Raw genomic sequence first — 18695 nt, 5'->3', positions numbered from 1 at the left:
CTAGGTCACCCAGAGTCCCAAACTTCCCCTTCCTCTTTCCCCCAGGGTGTTGGAGATGGGGAAGGTGAGGCCAGGCTATCCCCCATTGCCATCCTTTTACCTTGGGGGTGTACAGCCAGGCTAGACACCCATTTGCAGTTAGGCATCAGCTTCTTTGTAAGTTCCTGGCGAAGCAGGTGGTAGAGACGGAGGCTGCGCTGAGAAGCCACAAAGAGGAAGGGTCTAGAGGGGTGGAAGGCTACACACTGCACCTGACCATGGCTTCGACGGAAGGGGCTTTGGCTGCGCCTACGGCTCACCTGGTGCATTAACACCTGCGTGTGCTCAGCGGCTGCCACCACTGAAGCCAGGTAATCCCCACGTCCATGCCAGGCTACCTGCTTCACTGGCTAAAGAGAAAGGGAAAGTGAGAGAAGATGGGGAAGAGGATGAGAGCCAAGGGAGACAAGCCAATAAGGCTCTTCACACAAGCTCTACTGGCTTCAGCCGTTTGCACCAATGCTGCACCCCATCCTCTCTCCTATATACCTTTCCAGGCCACTGTTCCACGTACCTTCTTGTGATGGATTCGCAGCCTCAGGCCATGTTCTTGCTCTTCAGCTGCAGCCTCCTGCCACTCCACAGGCTGCCCAGGAGGCTCTTCAGGGGGTGAGAAGGCACTCAGCAGCTGGTCTGTGCTGCTTGTCACCGACAGGTCCCCCAGACCTGGATTCAGCAGCAGCACTGACTCTGCACTTTGGGGATCCAGGAAGAAAGATTCCTTTCAGAACCTACCCCTTCCTGCAGCCCACCTAGCCTTCACTATTCTCTCCTCAACAGCTCCCAGAGATAGAGAGGTTATGAAAATTAATTGCTCATATTCCTATAGCACCTACAAAGGTCTTTCCTCACCCTATGAGGAAATACATGAGGATTACTGTCCACATTTTACAGATCCTGGTTAGTAAGTAGAGTCTGGGATCAAACCTAAGTCTCCTAAAACTAGTGTTGCCTCCCTTACACCATACTGCATCTTGTAAGGAGAAAAAAAAGTGCCTTCTCCCTATGCTTCTGCTGGGAATTGTACGAATTTCATGCCAGATGGGGAGTACTGGAAGTAGGTAAACCTTAAAGCTCTAAGTGGTCATCACTGACTATGGGAGCTGAGCTCAACCTCAGGTAGTATGTGATGTGGCCCAGAAAGACCAGCACTCGCTGGTCCCCAAGAATTGCTGAGAGAGGCATGGGGGACAGTTTGGAACGTGAGCCAGACTAAGGCAATGCTAGGAGACAACTTGGTCACTTGTGATCTGGGTACAAATTCTGCTTTGGACAGAGTAACCACAGATAAGTCACTTGACCTCTCAAAGACTTAGTTTTTCCTTTCTACAACTCCCATGAGTGTCACTGAAAAGTACTTTGCAAGTCACAGTGTTGTACCAATGGGAGCCACTACTAATTTTCCTCAGGGCAAAATACCAGTGGGCTCTCTGAGGGAAGGCTGGTAGGGAGATGCCAAAAGGGCTCCCTCCATGGAAGGCCCAGGTTCTGGGCCCTGCTCACTCACACAGCCACAGCCACAAGACAGATGGCAGGGTTGGGATTCCAGGCGATGCTCTTCACCACTCCAGACACAGGAATTGTCTTCAGGCACCGGCCGGTGTTCACTTCCCACAGTCGTACCGAATGATCGTCTGAGCCTACAGAAGCCAAGTCTTGTAACCAGAGCGGCAATTTCCCCAATACTGTCCCCCAAGCTCTCACCCTAAGTGCAAGATAAAACTGACCCTATGAATTCGAGGACCAACTCCCTGACCCAGCTCCTGAAGAGCAATATGCTTTCTGCAACAGTAAGATTTGGGGGGCACGCCTCCCAGTGTCTTCCTCTCTCTCTTCCCCCTTGAACACACCTGAAGCAAGCCAATGGCCACTGGGGGAAACACTGAGGCATCGTACCAAGTCACTGTGGCCCCTGTATACCTGTAAGAAATAGGGAAGGAAATGTTAAGTACTAAAGGACAGGGAAAAAAGTGGAGATCACTCAGACTGAGAATTAAAAGACAGCCCCACAGCAGGACCCTTATTCCCTATATTATTCCACCATATCACCTTCTCCCCACCCCCACTCCTTTACTCTTCCATTACCAGGGATTGGGTAGTGGGAAATGGCTGCAGGTCCCGGGGTTTGGGCAGTTTGGGGATCAGATCTTCAGGGTCCACATTCACCTAGAACACAGCACACAGAGCCCTATCACACTCTAGCTCTGACTAGCTTCAGGCTCGCATAATGTGTGACTTTGGAGGTATAAGGAAGGTGTATAGTCTCAGCATAAATATCCCTAATACCCTCGGTTTGGGTATGCTAGATGTAAGGAATGGATAAGTGGGAGAGGGAGATACGGTACTATGTTGCTGACACCATTCCCCCTAACTTGAACAATACTCAAATTTTCTAGTCTCTAGACCAGACATTTTTCCAACCACCCCAAATCCACCAGTCTTAATGTGATACAAAGTATGCATGATCTGGTACTCAAGGCTGGCTTCTGTTCCTTAAACCACCCCCCTCAACTTCAGCTGCCACATTCAAGTGCTCCCAACCACACCCTCATCTTGCGCTGGCGAGGGCACAGGTAAAGGTCAAGGCAACGTTCAAAGCGTTCATGGATGAAGCGGCTATATGCGGGCACTGCTCTGAGGCATCGAAACTGCTGAGGCAAGAAGTTCAACTTCCTCTCACCAGGCTCTTGCTGCTCCCAGGCCAGTCGCTGTGGGCAGAAAATCAATAAGAGTCAGGCTACATAGCCTGGGGCATCTACCTCTAGGGAAAAAGCGGAATGAGAGAGGACTGGAGGAAAAAGAGAGACAGCACTTCTTATGCACTAAGAGCCAAGAGGCCACCTGGCCCAGCTCCACAGCACCCCCAACCCTGTTCTGGGGTCCCCACCTCTGACTCACCTCCTCCTCACTGAGTAAATACTCAGGTGGGGGGTTGTAGGATTCAGCATGGCCAGGCAGCGCCAGTTTCGGGGCAGGCACATGCATTTTGTGGCGCCCCAAGATGGCATTGGGGTCTTCTTGGGCCCACAGGTCATAGTACTGGGGAGTGAGGTCCCGTGGCCGTCGTGGCTGAATCCAGCCCATCTTAATGGCATGGACCATACGGGACACCTGGAATGACAGACAGGGTGAGGAAGGCCTCCAGTGGGAGAAAAGCGATGAGGTACGAGAGAGGCCAAAAGCTGAAGGGGCAGATGTATGGGAGGAATCCAGGACAGGAGGTCGTATAAGGGGTGATCTCACCTTCTCCTTTTCAATGAGGGATGGGATGAAGCTGCGTTTGTCAGCAGGACGGTTGGTCACTGGGTGGATCATCATGTTCCCACTGAAGAAATCTACAGCTGGCTGGTAGCAGTGGGGAGGGAGGGAAGGGACAGAGAGAGGTGGGAAGAGGGATGGAAAGAGACATGAAGCATTCTTCCACCCCAAGCTGAGGATCAAGCCCCTCTTCCAATCCGCCCTCCCTACCCCATACCTCATAGGGATCATAGCTGGCATCTCCAAACTGGCCCTTCTGCAGCCGGTGCACCAGAGCCACCTGTTCATCCGTCAGCCTCACATCCTGCCCTGTCATCTTGTCCTGTACAGTCCGCCTGTAGGAGCAGGAGTGAAGAAAGGTAGGGCAGGTAGGGGCTTGGAGCCCACCCAATGCCTGACTCCATGCCCTGACGACACCACCTCTCACTTCTAACATGACTCCCAAAAGAAAAGGTCCCCTCCTAGCGGTCAATCACCCACCCTCTTACTGACCTTCCCCTCCACTGCCCAGTCACTGCCCCCACTGCCCAACCAACCAGTAGTCAGGGTCATCCATCTTATCCAGGAAGTGATCAAGTTCATCTCGATTACGCAGGGGTTTATAGATTCTTTTCCCATCGAGGTCATAGCCAATGTGGGGAAAATCCTCATACCATTCCAGAGGGACATTCCCCACTGTGTTCCGGATATCCTATGTAGGGGTTACAAGACAGGGTAGAGACATCAGCTCACAAGTGGGAAGAGGCCACACAAGCCACTCCATTGGACCAAGTGTCTAGTGGGCAAACTGTGCTGTAGTTCCTCTGGATGCATTTCATCTTCTGGGCTCGCCTGTGTCTCTCCTTCCCTCAGAGGTCAAGGATCTGCCCATTTTGTTTCAGCCAACGTTTTATGTTGTATAGTTTCCAGATCTGAAAACCCCACCTCCCTGTCCCTTCATTCCTCTTCTATTCAGACCCTCCCTCCATTTCAACCACTCCCCCCAAAAAGCCTTGGATTTCTTGGCCATAGCCCTGGGAAGCCACAGCAGTGACCTCATTGCCTGCTTGCTCATTGCCCTGGCATGTGGGCCAAGTACCTGCTGCCAGGGCTGGGGGCATAGAGCCAAGAACCATTCACTACAGGGCAGAAGGGGAGGAAGGGGTACACAATGTGGAGACAGGCACAGGAAGACAAATACTAACAGTTTATCCCACCCAACTCCAGTATCTCTGAGCTCCCAAGGGGGCAGCATTCTTGCCCAGTAAGAGTTTTCCCCAAGTGGGAATCCTGCAAGCTCCTAACTAGACCCCTGGCTGGCTGGCTGGCTGGCACTGAAAAGGGAGGAAGGAATAGTAGGGATCACAGGTGTCTCCCACACCCAAGAAAGAGATGTAAGCTCTCCCATAGAATTGGACAGTCTGAGTCCAAGCCCCTCCCCCTCACCATCTGGTCTCCATAAACACCCCTGAGGAACACACACCCCATGGGGCCAAAAGGATGGAGGACTAAAAGAAGGGAATAAGACCAATGTCGGGGGGGGGGGGGAGAAAACTTAAAATCCCTTCAACACTCACAGCCAATCCTGATTCCAAGTAATCTTAGGAAGAAGAAAAGAGTTCCCCCAACAGGGCACCAAAATGGGTCACAAAGAATGCTTTAAAACTAGAGACTGACTGTCTCTGTGAGAGAATCATGGCATGGAGAAGGGAGACTGTCTCTTCTCTCTGCTTCCACTATCCAGTAGCAGCAGAAGCTGTTCTTGGATATGGCCTCCTTTCCCTCCCCCTCCTCCCCAATCATATTCCCTTCTCTGAGGATTCCGGGAGTGAGCTCAGCCTCTGTGGGCTGTCTCCTGCACCCCCACCCTATCTTCTCTCCTTCGAAGATCTGCCGTCACCACTCTACACCCTCCCTAAACCCCTCCTCCCCAAGTCTGGGAGCTGAGCTTGGCCAGAGTTAAAATTGCATTCCGAGACGCACATTCCTGGCAGACGCTCCCGCCAGCCACCACTACTAGCACTGCTCCTCCCCAGTTAAAGGCATCCTTCCCCAGCCTTGGATACCACGACACTTCCTTCAATAGCACAGACATGCAGGGCCAAAGGTGGGCTGGGATCCTACTAGGGGGGGGGGGGGGGAGGGGGGACAGGAGCAGGTTCATTTCCCACTGGAGTTCAGGGGTAAGGGAAGGGGACACCGGGTCCAGTTTTGTTGTCTTAGGACAAATCCCTGGAACTTCCCAACTGTAGGGAGAGATTATTTTATGGGTGCTACCCCATGTGTAGTGTGGCACAGTGAAGTCAGGACAATCTGGGTTCAAATCCTGACTTGGACATAGTGGCTGTGGCCGCTATAGCAAGTCATTGAAACTCTTAATATCCTCAGACAACTCTCTAAGACTTTTAAGGTGCAGAAAAAGTACTGATATACAGAGGTAGGATATTCCCCATCAAGAATTCCCTAAACCAGCAAAATCACATCTGGCCCCCTGTACCTTTAAAATAAAAATCCCCTTTACCAGGTGTCTTTCCATCCCTGGGGGCTATGTGTGTATATGTATGCATGTGTGTGTATGTATGTGTGTATGCATGATCACATGTGAGAGAGAGAAGGTGGGTCTGTGTAACTGAGAGGCCATGTGAGTGCATGACAGTGTCCCTGCTCCCATGATTGCTACCCCATGGTTCCACAGTACTCTAAAGTTTACTTGATACTTTTCTCAAACAACCCTATGAGGTGATAGTGAATCAACAAGCACTTATTAGGGGCTTTACACTGTGCCAAGCACTGTGCTAAGTGCTAGAGAAAAAAGATAAGGCAAAAACATGGACCCTGCCTCAAGAAGCCCCCTTCTGAAGGAGACAAGTGTGTACCTCTAGGATCTCTGTGGTTTAAATGGGAGGTCGGCTTAGAGAGAAGGCCTAGGGGTGGAGGGAGCAGGAGAGGCCCCTTGTAAGGCCTTGAAGAAGCTAGGAACACCAGGAGGCAAAGTAAGGGGAAAACATATTCCAGGGACAGGGGACAGTGAATGCAAAAAGGCACAGGAACAGTGAGTATCACTGACGAGAGAGAAAGAGAGGGGAATAAAGTGGAAGACCAGAGAGCACTTTAAGAGCCAGAGGAGCCCTTGGAGTTCATCAAAGGGGATGTGCTCTGACAGACACTCAATGGAAGCTAAGCAGAGGACAGACATGACTGGAAAAAGACTTGAGGAGGAGGCCCTGCAATGGTCCAGGCATGAGGTGGTAAGAACTACCCCTAGGACTACTGTGATTGTGGCACCACAGAGAAGGGGACAGACAGACAAGGAATCTTGTGAAGGCAGAAATCACAAAATCTGGTAACAGACTGGCAGGTGGAATTGAGGAAGACACCAAGGTTTTAAGCCCAGGTGAAAGAAGATGGTGGTGTCCCTTCCAGAAATAGGGTCGTTCAAGGTGTCCAAGGGGCAGGTGGTAATTCAAGACTCCATAACTAGCTCAGGAGCTGGATAACAAATCTGCCAATAATTTGCATAGAGACAGTAATTGATTACATAGGACCTGATGAGATCACCAAATGGGTGTGCAAAACTTTTACTACCCACCCCTACTTCAGAGACGAAATGAAGAAAGATTAAATGACTTGTGGAAGGTGGGATTTGAACCCAAGTTTGCTGACTCCAGTAGGAGCAGGGAAATGTAAGAGAGTGTGTGTGCACATGTGCGTGTGCGTGTACTCATACATGTGTGTATCCATGCACACATGTAACTGAAATATTGTGGGTGTGAGCACTGCAAAAAGATATTTTTCACGAGAGAGTGAACAACTGTATTTGTTTGACTGACAGATTATGATTAAGTGAGAAAAAGTGTATGGATTTGGAAGAGATTATCTATTTGCCTGTGACAGGGCACACAGAAGTCAATGAGACAGTGAAACGGTGCACACCTGTGTGTGTGTGTAACTGAAACTAATCAAACATAAATCAGAGAGCATATCTGGGAGAGAAAATATACGATTGAGGGACTGAAACTATTACGAGAACATACATGTAACTGAGAAGACTATGAGATGGCATGTATGATGAGGAGAGACCACCGTGTGTGGACAGACACAGGATGTGTATAAACTACTGGCCCAAAAGAGATGGTGTGTATGTGAGGGAAGGAACATATATGTGCATGTGTTAGACATAAAAAAAACACTGTCCCCTAGCTAGCCTGCTCTAAAAAAAATTTATCCCTGCCTCCAGCTCTGAGACCTTAAAAGAAAAGGGAAGCCCTCGGCCCTGAAGGAGTTAATACTCTGGCCATTCCTCATATGGCAGCTGGGTTAGTTTGGTCATGCTGGGGTGAGTGTGTGTGTTCAGAGGGGAGGGGCGGGGGTGGGGGGGGGGGGGAAGAAGGGGTAGAGAGAAACAGGTCACTGATGTTATTTGACCCCCTTCTTCCCTCCCAACGGTGCTGAGAAGACTCTCTTGGGTTTTCACAGCTGCCCCAACACCTTTCCATTCCTTAATACCTCTCATACACATGTACTCAGGGCCCCAAGTCTCGCCCCAGCACAGGAAGGAGGCACCCCACTACCATTCCTCACTGCTCCAATGATCAGAAAAAGCCATCCTCCAACCAGCACCCTGAGCTTACCTACCATCTCTACAAACCTTGCCTCCCAACAGCGGTTGGGGAAGATTCCTGTACCCCAGCACTGATCCCGGAGAACCTCCACTCCCCAATATACCAAGTCAGAGAAACACACTAACCCTATCAGTGACCAGCAAGTCTTCCCTTCCCCTACTCCCTCCCTTCCCCCATTATCCCTGCTAGGGAAGGTACTCTGGGGACTGTGGCTGCCTCTGCGGCCCAAACTCCAAGGAGAGTAAAAACTAGGCAGATGAGCTATTCTATGAAGGTGCCCAGAAGGGTGGCCCTTTCCACATGGGAAAGCCCTGACTCTCTTCTACACAAACACACAACCTCAGGAGGGAGGGAAAAAGGGAGGCTGTGGTACTCTGAGGAGCCCCCCTGAGTCAGTTCCAGGCAGTGGGAGGGAGCTGTGTGTGCTGTGGGGGAGGGGCTAGGCTGACCGCCCTGTGCTGAGCTGCTGGCGGATGCCGAGGCTATAAAGCTGCTGGCTCCTGCCACGCTCAGTCTTAAGATGCACATGTGTGCTGAGGAGACAGCACTAACAGCAGCAGCAGCAGCAGCAACTCAGGGCTGCCATAGAAGCCTCTACCTCAGACCCTGAGAAAACTAGGACTTAACTCCTCCTTTGGAGACCTGAAGGCACCCCTGCCCACAGAAGATATCACTGAACAGAAGAAAACACTTCCATCCCCTAAAGACCAAAAGGAGAGAGGCAGGAGGCATGAGCTGTGGCCAGAGTTGAGGGCCTGTGGCCAATCCTCAAGCCCTTTAACCTCAATCTCACTTGGCCCTTGTGCCCCCACCCCCCAGCCTTCACCATGTCCTTTGCCATGCTGCGCTCAGCACCCCCCAGCCGGTATCTATATCCTGAGATCAGCATGCTGTCAGAGGATGATGAGAATGGGAGTGAGAGTTCAGGCTCGGATGAGAAGCCCTACCACCTTGACACTGATGGCTTTGGCCTTAAGGGCTCTAAGCGGCGTGCAGGAGGCAAGAAGGGGAGTAGTAGTGGGGGGCGTCTGAGCCGCGAGCCCCGGCAGAGGCACACAGCCAATGCCCGAGAGCGGGACCGCACCAACAGTGTCAACACTGCCTTCACTGCCTTGCGCACCCTCATACCCACAGAGCCTGCAGACCGCAAACTGTCCAAGATTGAGACGCTGAGGCTGGCATCCAGCTACATCTCCCACCTGGGCAACGTGCTGCTGGTGGGTGAGGCCTGTGGAGATGGGCAGCCCTGCCATTCCACACCAGCCTTCTATCACCATGCTGGGGGAGCGAGTCCACCGCCACCTCCACCACCTCGGGACAGCGAGAACTCCCAGCCCAAACAGATCTGCACCTTCTGCCTCAGCAACCAGAGAAAGTTGGTGAGTGGCAAATTTGCTTTGGAATTATATGCACATGTTTGTTTATTAGGGGTGGCGTGCTCAAAGTCAAGAGAAGAAAACCATGGTTCCCAGCTTTTTCCTGGAGCTAGGCTGAGGACCACAAGAATTTTTAGTTGGAGGAGGCTAGAGAAAGTAGTCTCATGCTCAGAAGGTGCCCACCACGGCTAGGCTGGGAAGTGGCTAAGCAGGGTGGTTCCTAAAGACCCCTCAAGGCAGGTATTGATCTTGATTTCTTATGTCCTTATTATATTGTCCTTAACTAGTCAGATACTGAAGGGATAAAGTGAGAACTCTGCTTGGCTCTAGCAAACTCAACTGTGACCTCTCCGGAGGGCTTCCAGGGGAAGCCCTGCCCAAGTCAGTTCCACAGAGATGGACAAGAACAGATCATTGACAGTCTCTCCCCTGCCTCAGCCCCTGTTGCTGAGGGAGACAAATGAACAAGAGTATGACCGTCATACACCAACATCCCTTAGGCTAGGATGATCAGCTATTGGGCTTGGAGAGGGTGGGGGGGGGCAGTAATTCATCTCATTAATGCGACCCAGTTTCCTCGGAAGCTAAGGCCTGGGGGAGCCCATTAAATCCAAGCCAGCTGTGGCCACTCCAGAGTTATCTGAAACTCATCCTCCAGCAGGACCTGGACTAAGGTGCTTCTACCTAGAGGCCTTCTGAGCCAACCACATTTACCTCCAACCCTAACCCACTACCTCGGACCAACCTTACAAAGGGTGCTGTGCTTTTGTATCCCTTCTTCAGGGGACCCCACAAAGCCAACTCTAGTCTCTCAGTCACTCCACCCAGCTCCTTCTACTTCCCTGTCTCTGTTAATATACAGCGTGCATTATTATTGGAAAGGCCCCCTCTCCTATGCCTCCATCCCTGATACACCATAACCATAGGACAGATAAATCCCCATCCAGGTGAGGACCCTATATCTTCCCTTCTTGCTAACCAAAACTATGAGACTTGTGGGACAAGTTTATGGGAACCTACAATCCCCCAGAGTAGGTGCAGATGGTGGTGTACACTCCCTAAATCCAGATTTCTCAGTCTTGTGGGAGGGAGGGAAGGAGGAAGGAGGAGAGAAAGGGAAAGATGGGGGAGAGAAAACAGAGAGATAGAGATAGTGAGACAGAGAGAATGCACATGAATGAGACCAGAGCTAAAAAGTGGGAAGTCACACCAAATACCTACCAAGTCCAGCAGATAAAAAGGAGGAGTCTGGAGAGAACAGGTCTCAGCATCAAAGCTGTTCTTCTCCTCTCCTCCCAAGTCTGCTCCAACTGGAAATATGAAAGGGTCTGGGGGCAGCCAGAGCCTCTCTCTAAAACTAGCTCCTCTCACATTTCTTAGATGTGAAGGTTCTTAACAGGAGACTCCAGGAGCATGCCCTTTATTCCCCAAACCACCTGTAATCCTACCCCTACACCTTTTACTTTAAAAGCCCTATCCCCAGAAAGAATGGGAGAGCACAGCAAATGAGACTCCAAAAGATGGCAAAGGAAGAGAAGAGAGCCAAGCCTCTGACTGAAATAAAACATGTTGGGAAGGAAAAGGCAGATTTGGAAGATTTTAAGAAAGACTGACACAGCTGCTGAGATCCACTAACCCAAATAAATTTAGGGGAAGTTCCTGGGTTCTTTCCCCTACACCTTTCCCAACAAGGTAAACAGAACCAGGTGGTCTAATCTGCTACAGGACTCAGGAATTATGGGAGTCCGTAGGAGGGGCCTATCAATATATTTAACTCTCTGGAGCAAAGTAGAGCTGTGTACTGCAATGCTACTCCACCAAAGACAAAAAGTCCAGGGATTATCACAGAGTACGTAGGAAGGTGGGAGATAGCATAAATCTTTGAGGGAGATGAGAATTGAGGTTGAATACAGCTTGAGAGGGAGACATCTTCTAGGAAGGAGAGAAGTTGCTAGAAGTGAGGAGAAGATCTGTGGCTCAAGAGATTTAGATTCAGGTCTGACCAACGGTACTTACCTGGAGACCGACCAGATGGCACAGGAAGACATTAGGACAAGAGCTTAGATAGATCAAGAGATAGCTGCAGAGTACTGCTGGGGATATGTGGAAAGGCGACAAGAGAATGTTAGGAATAAGGATACAACATAGGATTGCAATGGTATTGGAACTCCCAGGCAAGGAAACTTCCTCTACCAATTTAAATGGCAACTAATGATTCTAGAGGGTTGCCCAGAGCACTGAGAAGCTAAGTGACTTGCCTCTCAGAAAAAGGTGGCTGACTTCACACCAGGTAAGAATAAGGAGGGAGGAATGGGGAGAAATCATAACAGCAGAACCAGGGATAAAGAAAAGAGAGTTGGGATCAGAATGGCCTAAGGAACAAGTGAAGGCCTCTTGCTCACACTGGGTCACTTTTCAGTAAATGACTGACTGACCAGCAAGTTCAGATAAACCCTCCCTCCGTTGCTTAGGAAAGGAACAAGGCCAGAACCCATTCCACAAAGCAACAAACAGGCTGTGGAAACTATCAACATCACTGACACACAGACCAGACAGAGGGAGGCAGGAAAATGAGAAAGAGTAGGGACTACTCAAGGAAAAGGCAGCGTCACTCAGTGACAGCCCAGAGGCAAGGGGATCCCAAGCAGTGCTACCAAAGAGGCTTCTTTTTCACCTTCGGATAATTGTTTTTAGTGCCCCACCAGCTCCCCACACCTCACCCCCCAGCAGTAAAATCCCTTTGGACAGCTCCTGTTTAGTTGCTTACTTTACTTAGGAAAAGGTTCCCACTCCTTCCCCTACAACCAGAAGAGACCTTGCATTTTTTCCCTATCCTGGAGAGACAAAACTGCCCCCACAATCCTACCTCAGGTACCACTGGCCAGGTCTACATAAGGGGAAAGAACCCATGACCCAGGGAAGTGAATTCTGGCCTGAAGGTGTGGGGCTGTTGACCCCATCTGAGAAGTGCCCAGCTATTTCCCTTTCTTGCTAATGACAAATAAATTTGAGGCTGTGTGAACAAATAGGCCAAAGTGAAGAACTTCAGGGACCCAAAAGTAAATTACTACCAAACTGTTATAGACTCGGGTCATGGAACCAAGAGTAGGGGAGGGGGCAGAGAGAAGAGAAGAAAAGAGGAGAGGAAGGGAGAGCCATGGGACAAAGGGCTGAGGAAGCAGTCTGGGGGCTGAAAGAACAGCCTCCAGGGTCCTCACCTCACCCCCTTGCACTATCAGGGAGATGGGCCAGCCCCAGAGTCTAGTAATTTATGGTCCTTCCTGCACTTGGTGGTACCGGAAAGGCAAGGTGAGAGGGGAAAAAATACGAGGCGGGCTTTTCCCAATCCCCATTTCCTCTCCAGACAGCACGAGAGCGAGCTCCTGGGGCCTGAACATCTGGGAAATTTAATTTTACAATTTCTGTTCTGCAGCCCCCCCTCCCACTACAGTCTCCCCCTCCCCAAACTGTGGTAACGAGAGACGAGACGAGGCGGTCTGCATGGAAGGAGGCAGGGGGACTTAGGAAAAGTTTCCCCTTTACACCCCCCAAAGCAGACAGACCCAGCTAGGTAGGGGGAGGGGACCAGGACCTGGCTTTCAAAAGGAAGGAGAAACGACTAGGCCTTTAGGGCAACCCCTCTCATCATGACCTGCCAACCCCATGGTGAGGCCAGTCCAAGGGGAGGGCATTCCATCCGTCTGACCTAAGAACCATGGTCGATGTACATATGGGGGTGAAATAGCTCCCTTGGGGCCTCCAAATCCCACCCATTCTTCACAACATGTCTTCCTTTTATTCCCTTACCCCCAATTTCCTAACTGTACTTTCACTCTCCTTTCTAGAGTAAAGACCGGGACAGGAAGACTGCGATCCGGAGTTAGGAGACAAAGGTCAACTCTGGGAAGGGGGTGGGAAAGCAGAAGAAGGGGAGATGACAGCAAATGGAGACAAAGGAAAGAAGAAAAAAAAGTCACACACGTTATACATCTGCCCCCTTGATCTCTGGACCCTCTGAGGATACAGGTCTCAGTCCTCTGAACTATACTTAGCTGTTTGGATGAACCTCCCTCCTATCATGAAACAGACTGTGAGTTCTTGACACACTAAGAGCACTGTACAGAAAGGAAAAGAACCCTGTATGGTGGACACTCATTGACTGACTAAGGAAGACTGTGCCCTCTACCTCAGAACGAGGCCATCAGCCAAATCAGCTGTGCCTGGGAGAGGAAAAAGGAAAAGAAAGTGGGGTGAGGAGGAGAGGATTGTTTGCATACACTCTCCCCACCCACTACCTTAACCAAGAGTTAAGCATTCTCTCCCTAAAGACCCCAGCCCTCATGGCTTTCTGGTCACTGAAGAACTTTAAACTATTCTGAATTCTGACTTCCTGACCTGATTTTTCTTTCTGAATCAATACATGCTGGTGTTTCATGTCATTGATACAATAATATAAAGTCCAAGTCATTTGTATAATTAAAAATTAAAATAGTGGGGCCCAAGCATGGAGGTTAAACAACTACCTCCATTCCAAGTCCCTCTTTACCCTTGTTCCTAACACACCTTCACAACCAATGGCCTTGGAAGTTTTCTAGTCAGAATTCTGCCCTAAAGGGAAATTCTAACATAGGGATCTCTTTCCCAAACCTGTCATCCCTCAGTCACCAGTCAGGAAAGATCCACTAAGGCTAAAGGGCTCACCCCTAAGGACAACTGGAAGCCTCTATTTAGATCAGGGGTGGGGAACCTGCAGCCTCAAGGCCACATCTGGTCCTCTAGGTCCTTGGGTGTGACATTTTGACTGAGTCCAAGTTTTACAGAACAAATTCTTTCATTAAGGGCATTTGTTCTGTAAAGTGTGAATTCAATCAATGGGCTGCCCTTGAGGACTTAGAGGGCTACATGTAGCCTTGAGATTGCAGGTTCCCCACCTCTGCTTCTAGACCCACTGCTGGTGGGGGTGTAGTATAAATTGAGATATAGAGGCAGGGCCTTCCCAAAGGGACAGATTACTAATTCTCAGGGTTCTGTTTATACTAATAGTTCCTGTGCCCCAGGCCAGCTACCTGCACCAACAACTTCCAGGGAAGGTTTTGCCCTGCTCAGGTAACAGACGGCATCCTACTGAAAGAAAGGGAACTTGAAGAAAACAGACCAGGGACACATGCAGGTAAGGGGAATGGAAAGCAGGGTTAGGAAGGAGGTTGCTGCAGGGAGGGACAGAAAGAGGAGGAGACACAGAAAGGAGTGACAAAGATGGTAAAAAAAAAAAAAAAAAGATGTAGAGACAGAATAAGACCAAGAAAGGAGGGATATCACACTAAGGGATGGAGAAAATGATAGAAACAGAGAACACATCCAGGTTGGGTGGCAGAGTCGTAGGGGCATGCCAGGGAGTCTGATAAAGCTCAAAACTCTGGACTACCTCCCAAAGGAAAACAAACCCTGGTAAGGGTGAAGTGGTGGCTAGTTTTGAGGAAATTCCCTTGATGAGGCTGGCCTGGTAAGCTTTTGTTCTGCCCTACTCCAACCCCTGAAGAAGCACCAGGAAGCATCCTTGCACCTACAAATATTCTTTTCCCACAGAGTTGGTTCTGCAAGGGATGTGTAAGGTAAGATCAAAACGTAGAAAAGTAATACCATTTATTCCCCCTTCTTCTGCCCACACCCAGAGGGGTAAAGAAGCTAACACTTCATCCAGACCTCCCAGTGGAGGTCTTTCCACAGTCCTAGCCCTGGTGACCCATTTGTAGAATAAGCATAAGAAGAGGTTTTCCTGTTGGGCGATGAACGCACAAGGCCCCAAGTTCTGAAGAGGGGAGGGGGGGGTGTGTGTGTGTGTGTGTGTGTGTGTGTGTGTGCGTGCACGAGCATGTGTGGAGCAGGGTTTCCATTCAGAACCCTGAAATGGCAAGCCTTCCTCCTCTCTTCTGCAGCAGCAGTCTGCCCTAATGTGGAGTTGGTTTTCAGACTTTTAAAAACTGGAGAAATGAGAGTTTGAAAAGGTTCCTACCTGCAGCTCAACCTTTTAGGCCCAGAAACAGAGAGGCTTCATACCTTGTCAGGGAAAGAATAGGAGATTACACAGATCAAGTCTGCAGTATGATCAGGACAAGTGAGCCCTAAGAGAGGGACATAGGAGCTAGGTACATACAGTCAGGTGGGAACTCTAATAATAACAACATCTGGTACTTTAAGATTTGAAAAGTGCTTAATCTCATAAGAACCCTGTGAAGTATATGCTAAAGTTGTTATCCCCACTTTATAGATGAGGAAACCGAGGTTTTGAGAAGTTAAGTCCCTTGACCATGATCACAAGGCTAAGAAGTACCTGAAAGCAGATTCAAACCCAGTCCCTCAACTAAACACACCCCCCAGATATGTTTTCACAGAGAGAAGCACAGTGGGAAAGGGGCCCAAGCCCACAGAGGGCTTCTCTAAACCCACACTCCAAATACAGCCTTCACAAAGATGGAAGGGTCCTGAGTGGATCTAGCCCTAGTATTTCCAGTCACTTGGTCTCAGCAGGCAGTGGCCCAGGGTGGGGTCCAGCCCTGTCACGGATCTGATCTACATTAGCAGGGTATAGCTCTGCAGCAATTTGAGATGGTGCCTAAGTGGTGCTCGATTCATCACCGCCCCCACCCCCTTTTTCTCTGAATACCCATTCCTCACAGCCATGAGGTTACTGCTGGAAGCCAAAGCCACAAGAGGCAATCCTGAAGAGGTGGAAGGGACCCTAGTCACTTATTCTAGCCATACCCAATCAGGAAACCCTTCTCTGATGTCTTGGACAAGTGGTCATCGACTTGAATAAGCACAGAATATCAGGGCTAGAAAGCCCTTAGCCACATCAGGCATCTTTTAACCCAGAAGTAAAATGACTTGGGCAAGATCCCACAGTGAATAAAGAGCAGTGAAGTGCTGAGCCCACATCAGTAGGGTAGTGGGAAGCAGCCTTTCTACCAAACCATCTTGGAGGAACTCCCTGCCTTCTGAGACTGCTCATTCTACTTTAGCACTAGACAGCCCTAATTGTTAGGAAGTTTGTACTTATATGAAGCTGTAATTGGTCTCCCTACAATTTCCACCCATTTTTCCTAGTCCTGCCCTTTGGGGCCAAGCAGAGTAAGTTTAATCCATCCTCCACAATAATTGTCATGCCCCTAAGTATTCTCTTCTCCAAACTAAATACCCCAAGTTTCCTCTTACCATTCTGATGACCTTCCTTCCGAGGGATACGTCAATACCATTTCCAAATGTGGAAAGTGAACTCAGAACTGAACCAAATGAATCAATATTCCAGTTGTGATTGACCCAAGGCTGAGGACAGAGGAACTGCTGTCTCCGTAAATGGGCACTGTGTCACAACTGATGGCATACTGGGACTAAAAGTCAGGAAACTCAGAATCATAAAAAGAAATGGAAAGGATTGTAGAGGTCATCTAGTCCAACACCCTCATGATACAAGTGAGGAAACTGAGGGCCAGACTAAAGGACTTTGTCAAACTAACACGCAGTGAGAACTGGCATCTGAACCCAGTTTCACTGACTCCAAATTTGGTGCCCTTTTACACTGAACTATGCAGGTTCAAATTCAACCTTCAACATCTAAAAACTGGGTGACCTGGACAAATCACTTAGGTCACCTCTCTCAACTTTGGTTTCCTAATCTTCAAAATGAATACAACAACCATACTATCCACCTCAAAGAGTTATTGTAAGTCTCAAATGAGATCATGTATTTAGAGCATTTTGCAAACTTTAATGTACTCTCAGCACAGTGATTGCACCTGTGATTTCACTGCCATGGGGAACTCTCAGTTGACAAAACTCCCTCTTCCAAAGCAGGCAGGCAACCTCTCTGCAACTCCAAATCTTAGAGGGCTGCCTACATTCCTGAGAGGTAAGTAACCTGCCCAGGAAAGTCATACAATATCAGAGGCAGTACCTGAACCCATGTCTTCCTTGTCTCAGGTCAGCTCTTTACCCATTATACCACACCACCTCTAACAACATACTATGTCAATACCAATTTCAAATGATTACTTTTCTATTAATGCAACCTAAGATTGCATTAGCTTTTTTGGCTGCCAAGTTACTTATGAGGAGGCACAGTAGTACAGTATCAGCCCCCTGAGCCTCAGTTTCCTCAATGGCAAAATGAGGAATCTGGATGGCCTCTATGGTCCCTTTCAACTTTAGATTCACAATCCTATTTCTTCCACTCAGTCAATTCAATGCAATAAGTATTTATTAAGCCCTACTATGTGCCAGCCACTGGGTGCACAAAGTCAAAAATGAGAGTTTCTCCATAGAAGAACACAAAATTCAAAGTTTTTCCACACGAACCACTGTCTAACCCTATCTCTCCTAGTCAATGGTCAGTAAGCACTTATTAAAATCCACTATGTACCAGGCAGTGTGCTAAGCACTGGGGATTCAAAAAAGGCAAAAGACAGTCCTTCAACATCTAAAAACCTCAAGGAGCTCACAAGTTGATGAGGGAGACAACAAGCAAACATACACACAAACAAGCTCCATGTGAGATAGAATGGGAAATCATTAGCAGAGAAAAGGCACTAGAACTAAGAGGAGTTGGGAAAGGCTTCCTGGAGAAGGTGGGACAGTAGCTGAGACCTGAGGAGGGAAAGCACTCCAGGCGAGGGGGATTTCCAGCCAGAAAGAATGCCCCAAGATGAGGGTTGGAGCATCTTGTTTGTGGAACAACCAGGAGGTCAGGGTCACTGGGAAGAAGAAAATATGTCAGGGAGAAAGGGGTAAGAAGACTGCAAAGGCAGAGAGGGACTAAGTTATGGAGAGCTTTTAATACCAAACAAAGGAACCTGTACACTTGATGTTTTTTAACCCAGGCCTTTTGCTTTTGATTATGTTCACTATCATTCCCCAAGAAGTAAACTATATGTCTATATGGCCTAATGGAAAGAGAGCTGGGCTCAGAGCAAGAAGCCTTAGGATTGAATCCTCCTTCTATCACTTATTACCTTTTTGAGCTTTAGAAAGCCCCTTAATCTCCATGAGGCTCAGTTTCCTCATCTGTAAAATGAGAGTTAGCCTATAAGGTCCCTTCCAGTTTCACAGTTATGATCTCAGGATCTTCTGACCCTCCTTACTGCCAACCTCCCAGGCTCTGAACACAGATCTAGCTGACTTCAAGGATGGGCAATATTCCTTTCAGAACTGGAGGAGACCAGAGAGGCCACAGAGTACAACCCATACCTAAATAAAAATCCCTTTGTAAAACATCCCCTGGGAAATTTTTCAAAGACTGGACAATACCGATCTACTTTGCAGATACAAGGGTGAGTTCTAAAATAGCTATGACCTATTATTCATCACCCACCCCAACTCTGGGCCCCCATGGCATGGCTACAGCCTAGTTTTAGAATGGAAGTCAATG

The 18695-nt window shown here is 49.0% G+C and overlaps 2 protein-coding genes across 3 annotated transcripts in view; one reads left to right on the top strand and one right to left on the bottom strand.

Annotated features, from left to right (window-relative positions):
- The window catches only part of BOP1 (BOP1 ribosomal biogenesis factor), a 69236-nt gene that overhangs the window by 2790 nt on the left and 47751 nt on the right, over positions 1-18695 (bottom strand). The window contains exons 4-14 of one of the 2 annotated variants that reach the window (XM_069097037.1): positions 3834-3988; positions 3515-3632; positions 3283-3384; positions 2938-3150; positions 2586-2747; positions 2125-2205; positions 1890-1959; positions 1547-1679; positions 554-734; positions 300-389; positions 101-197 (exon numbers count right to left, since the gene is read on the bottom strand). In XM_069097037.1, the coding sequence (XP_068953138.1) occupies positions 101-197; positions 300-389; positions 554-734; positions 1547-1679; positions 1890-1959; positions 2125-2205; positions 2586-2747; positions 2938-3150; positions 3283-3384; positions 3515-3632; positions 3834-3988 (1402 nt within the window). Of the gene's footprint in view, positions 1-100; positions 390-553; positions 735-1546; positions 1680-1889; positions 1960-2124; positions 2206-2585; positions 2748-2937; positions 3151-3282; positions 3385-3514; positions 3633-3833; positions 3989-18695 lie in introns of both variants that reach the window. The other variant, XM_069097035.1, reaches the window with a different exon arrangement.
- Positions 8416-13731, top strand: SCX (scleraxis bHLH transcription factor). The gene is made up of 2 exons (XM_069097024.1): positions 8416-9277; positions 13120-13731. Exons 1-2 carry the CDS (start codon positions 8726-8728, stop codon positions 13156-13158), a joined length of 591 nt encoding a protein of 196 aa, XP_068953125.1. The 5' UTR covers positions 8416-8725; the 3' UTR covers positions 13159-13731.

The sequence above is a fragment of the Petaurus breviceps genome, unplaced genomic scaffold (assembly GCF_028583685.1).
Source record: "Petaurus breviceps papuanus isolate PSGF00001 unplaced genomic scaffold, PetGlider_PUasm1.0 350, whole genome shotgun sequence".
Taxonomy (NCBI): Eukaryota; Metazoa; Chordata; class Mammalia; order Diprotodontia; family Petauridae; genus Petaurus; species Petaurus breviceps.
This window is presented reverse-complemented; position numbering and strand designations above follow the sequence as displayed.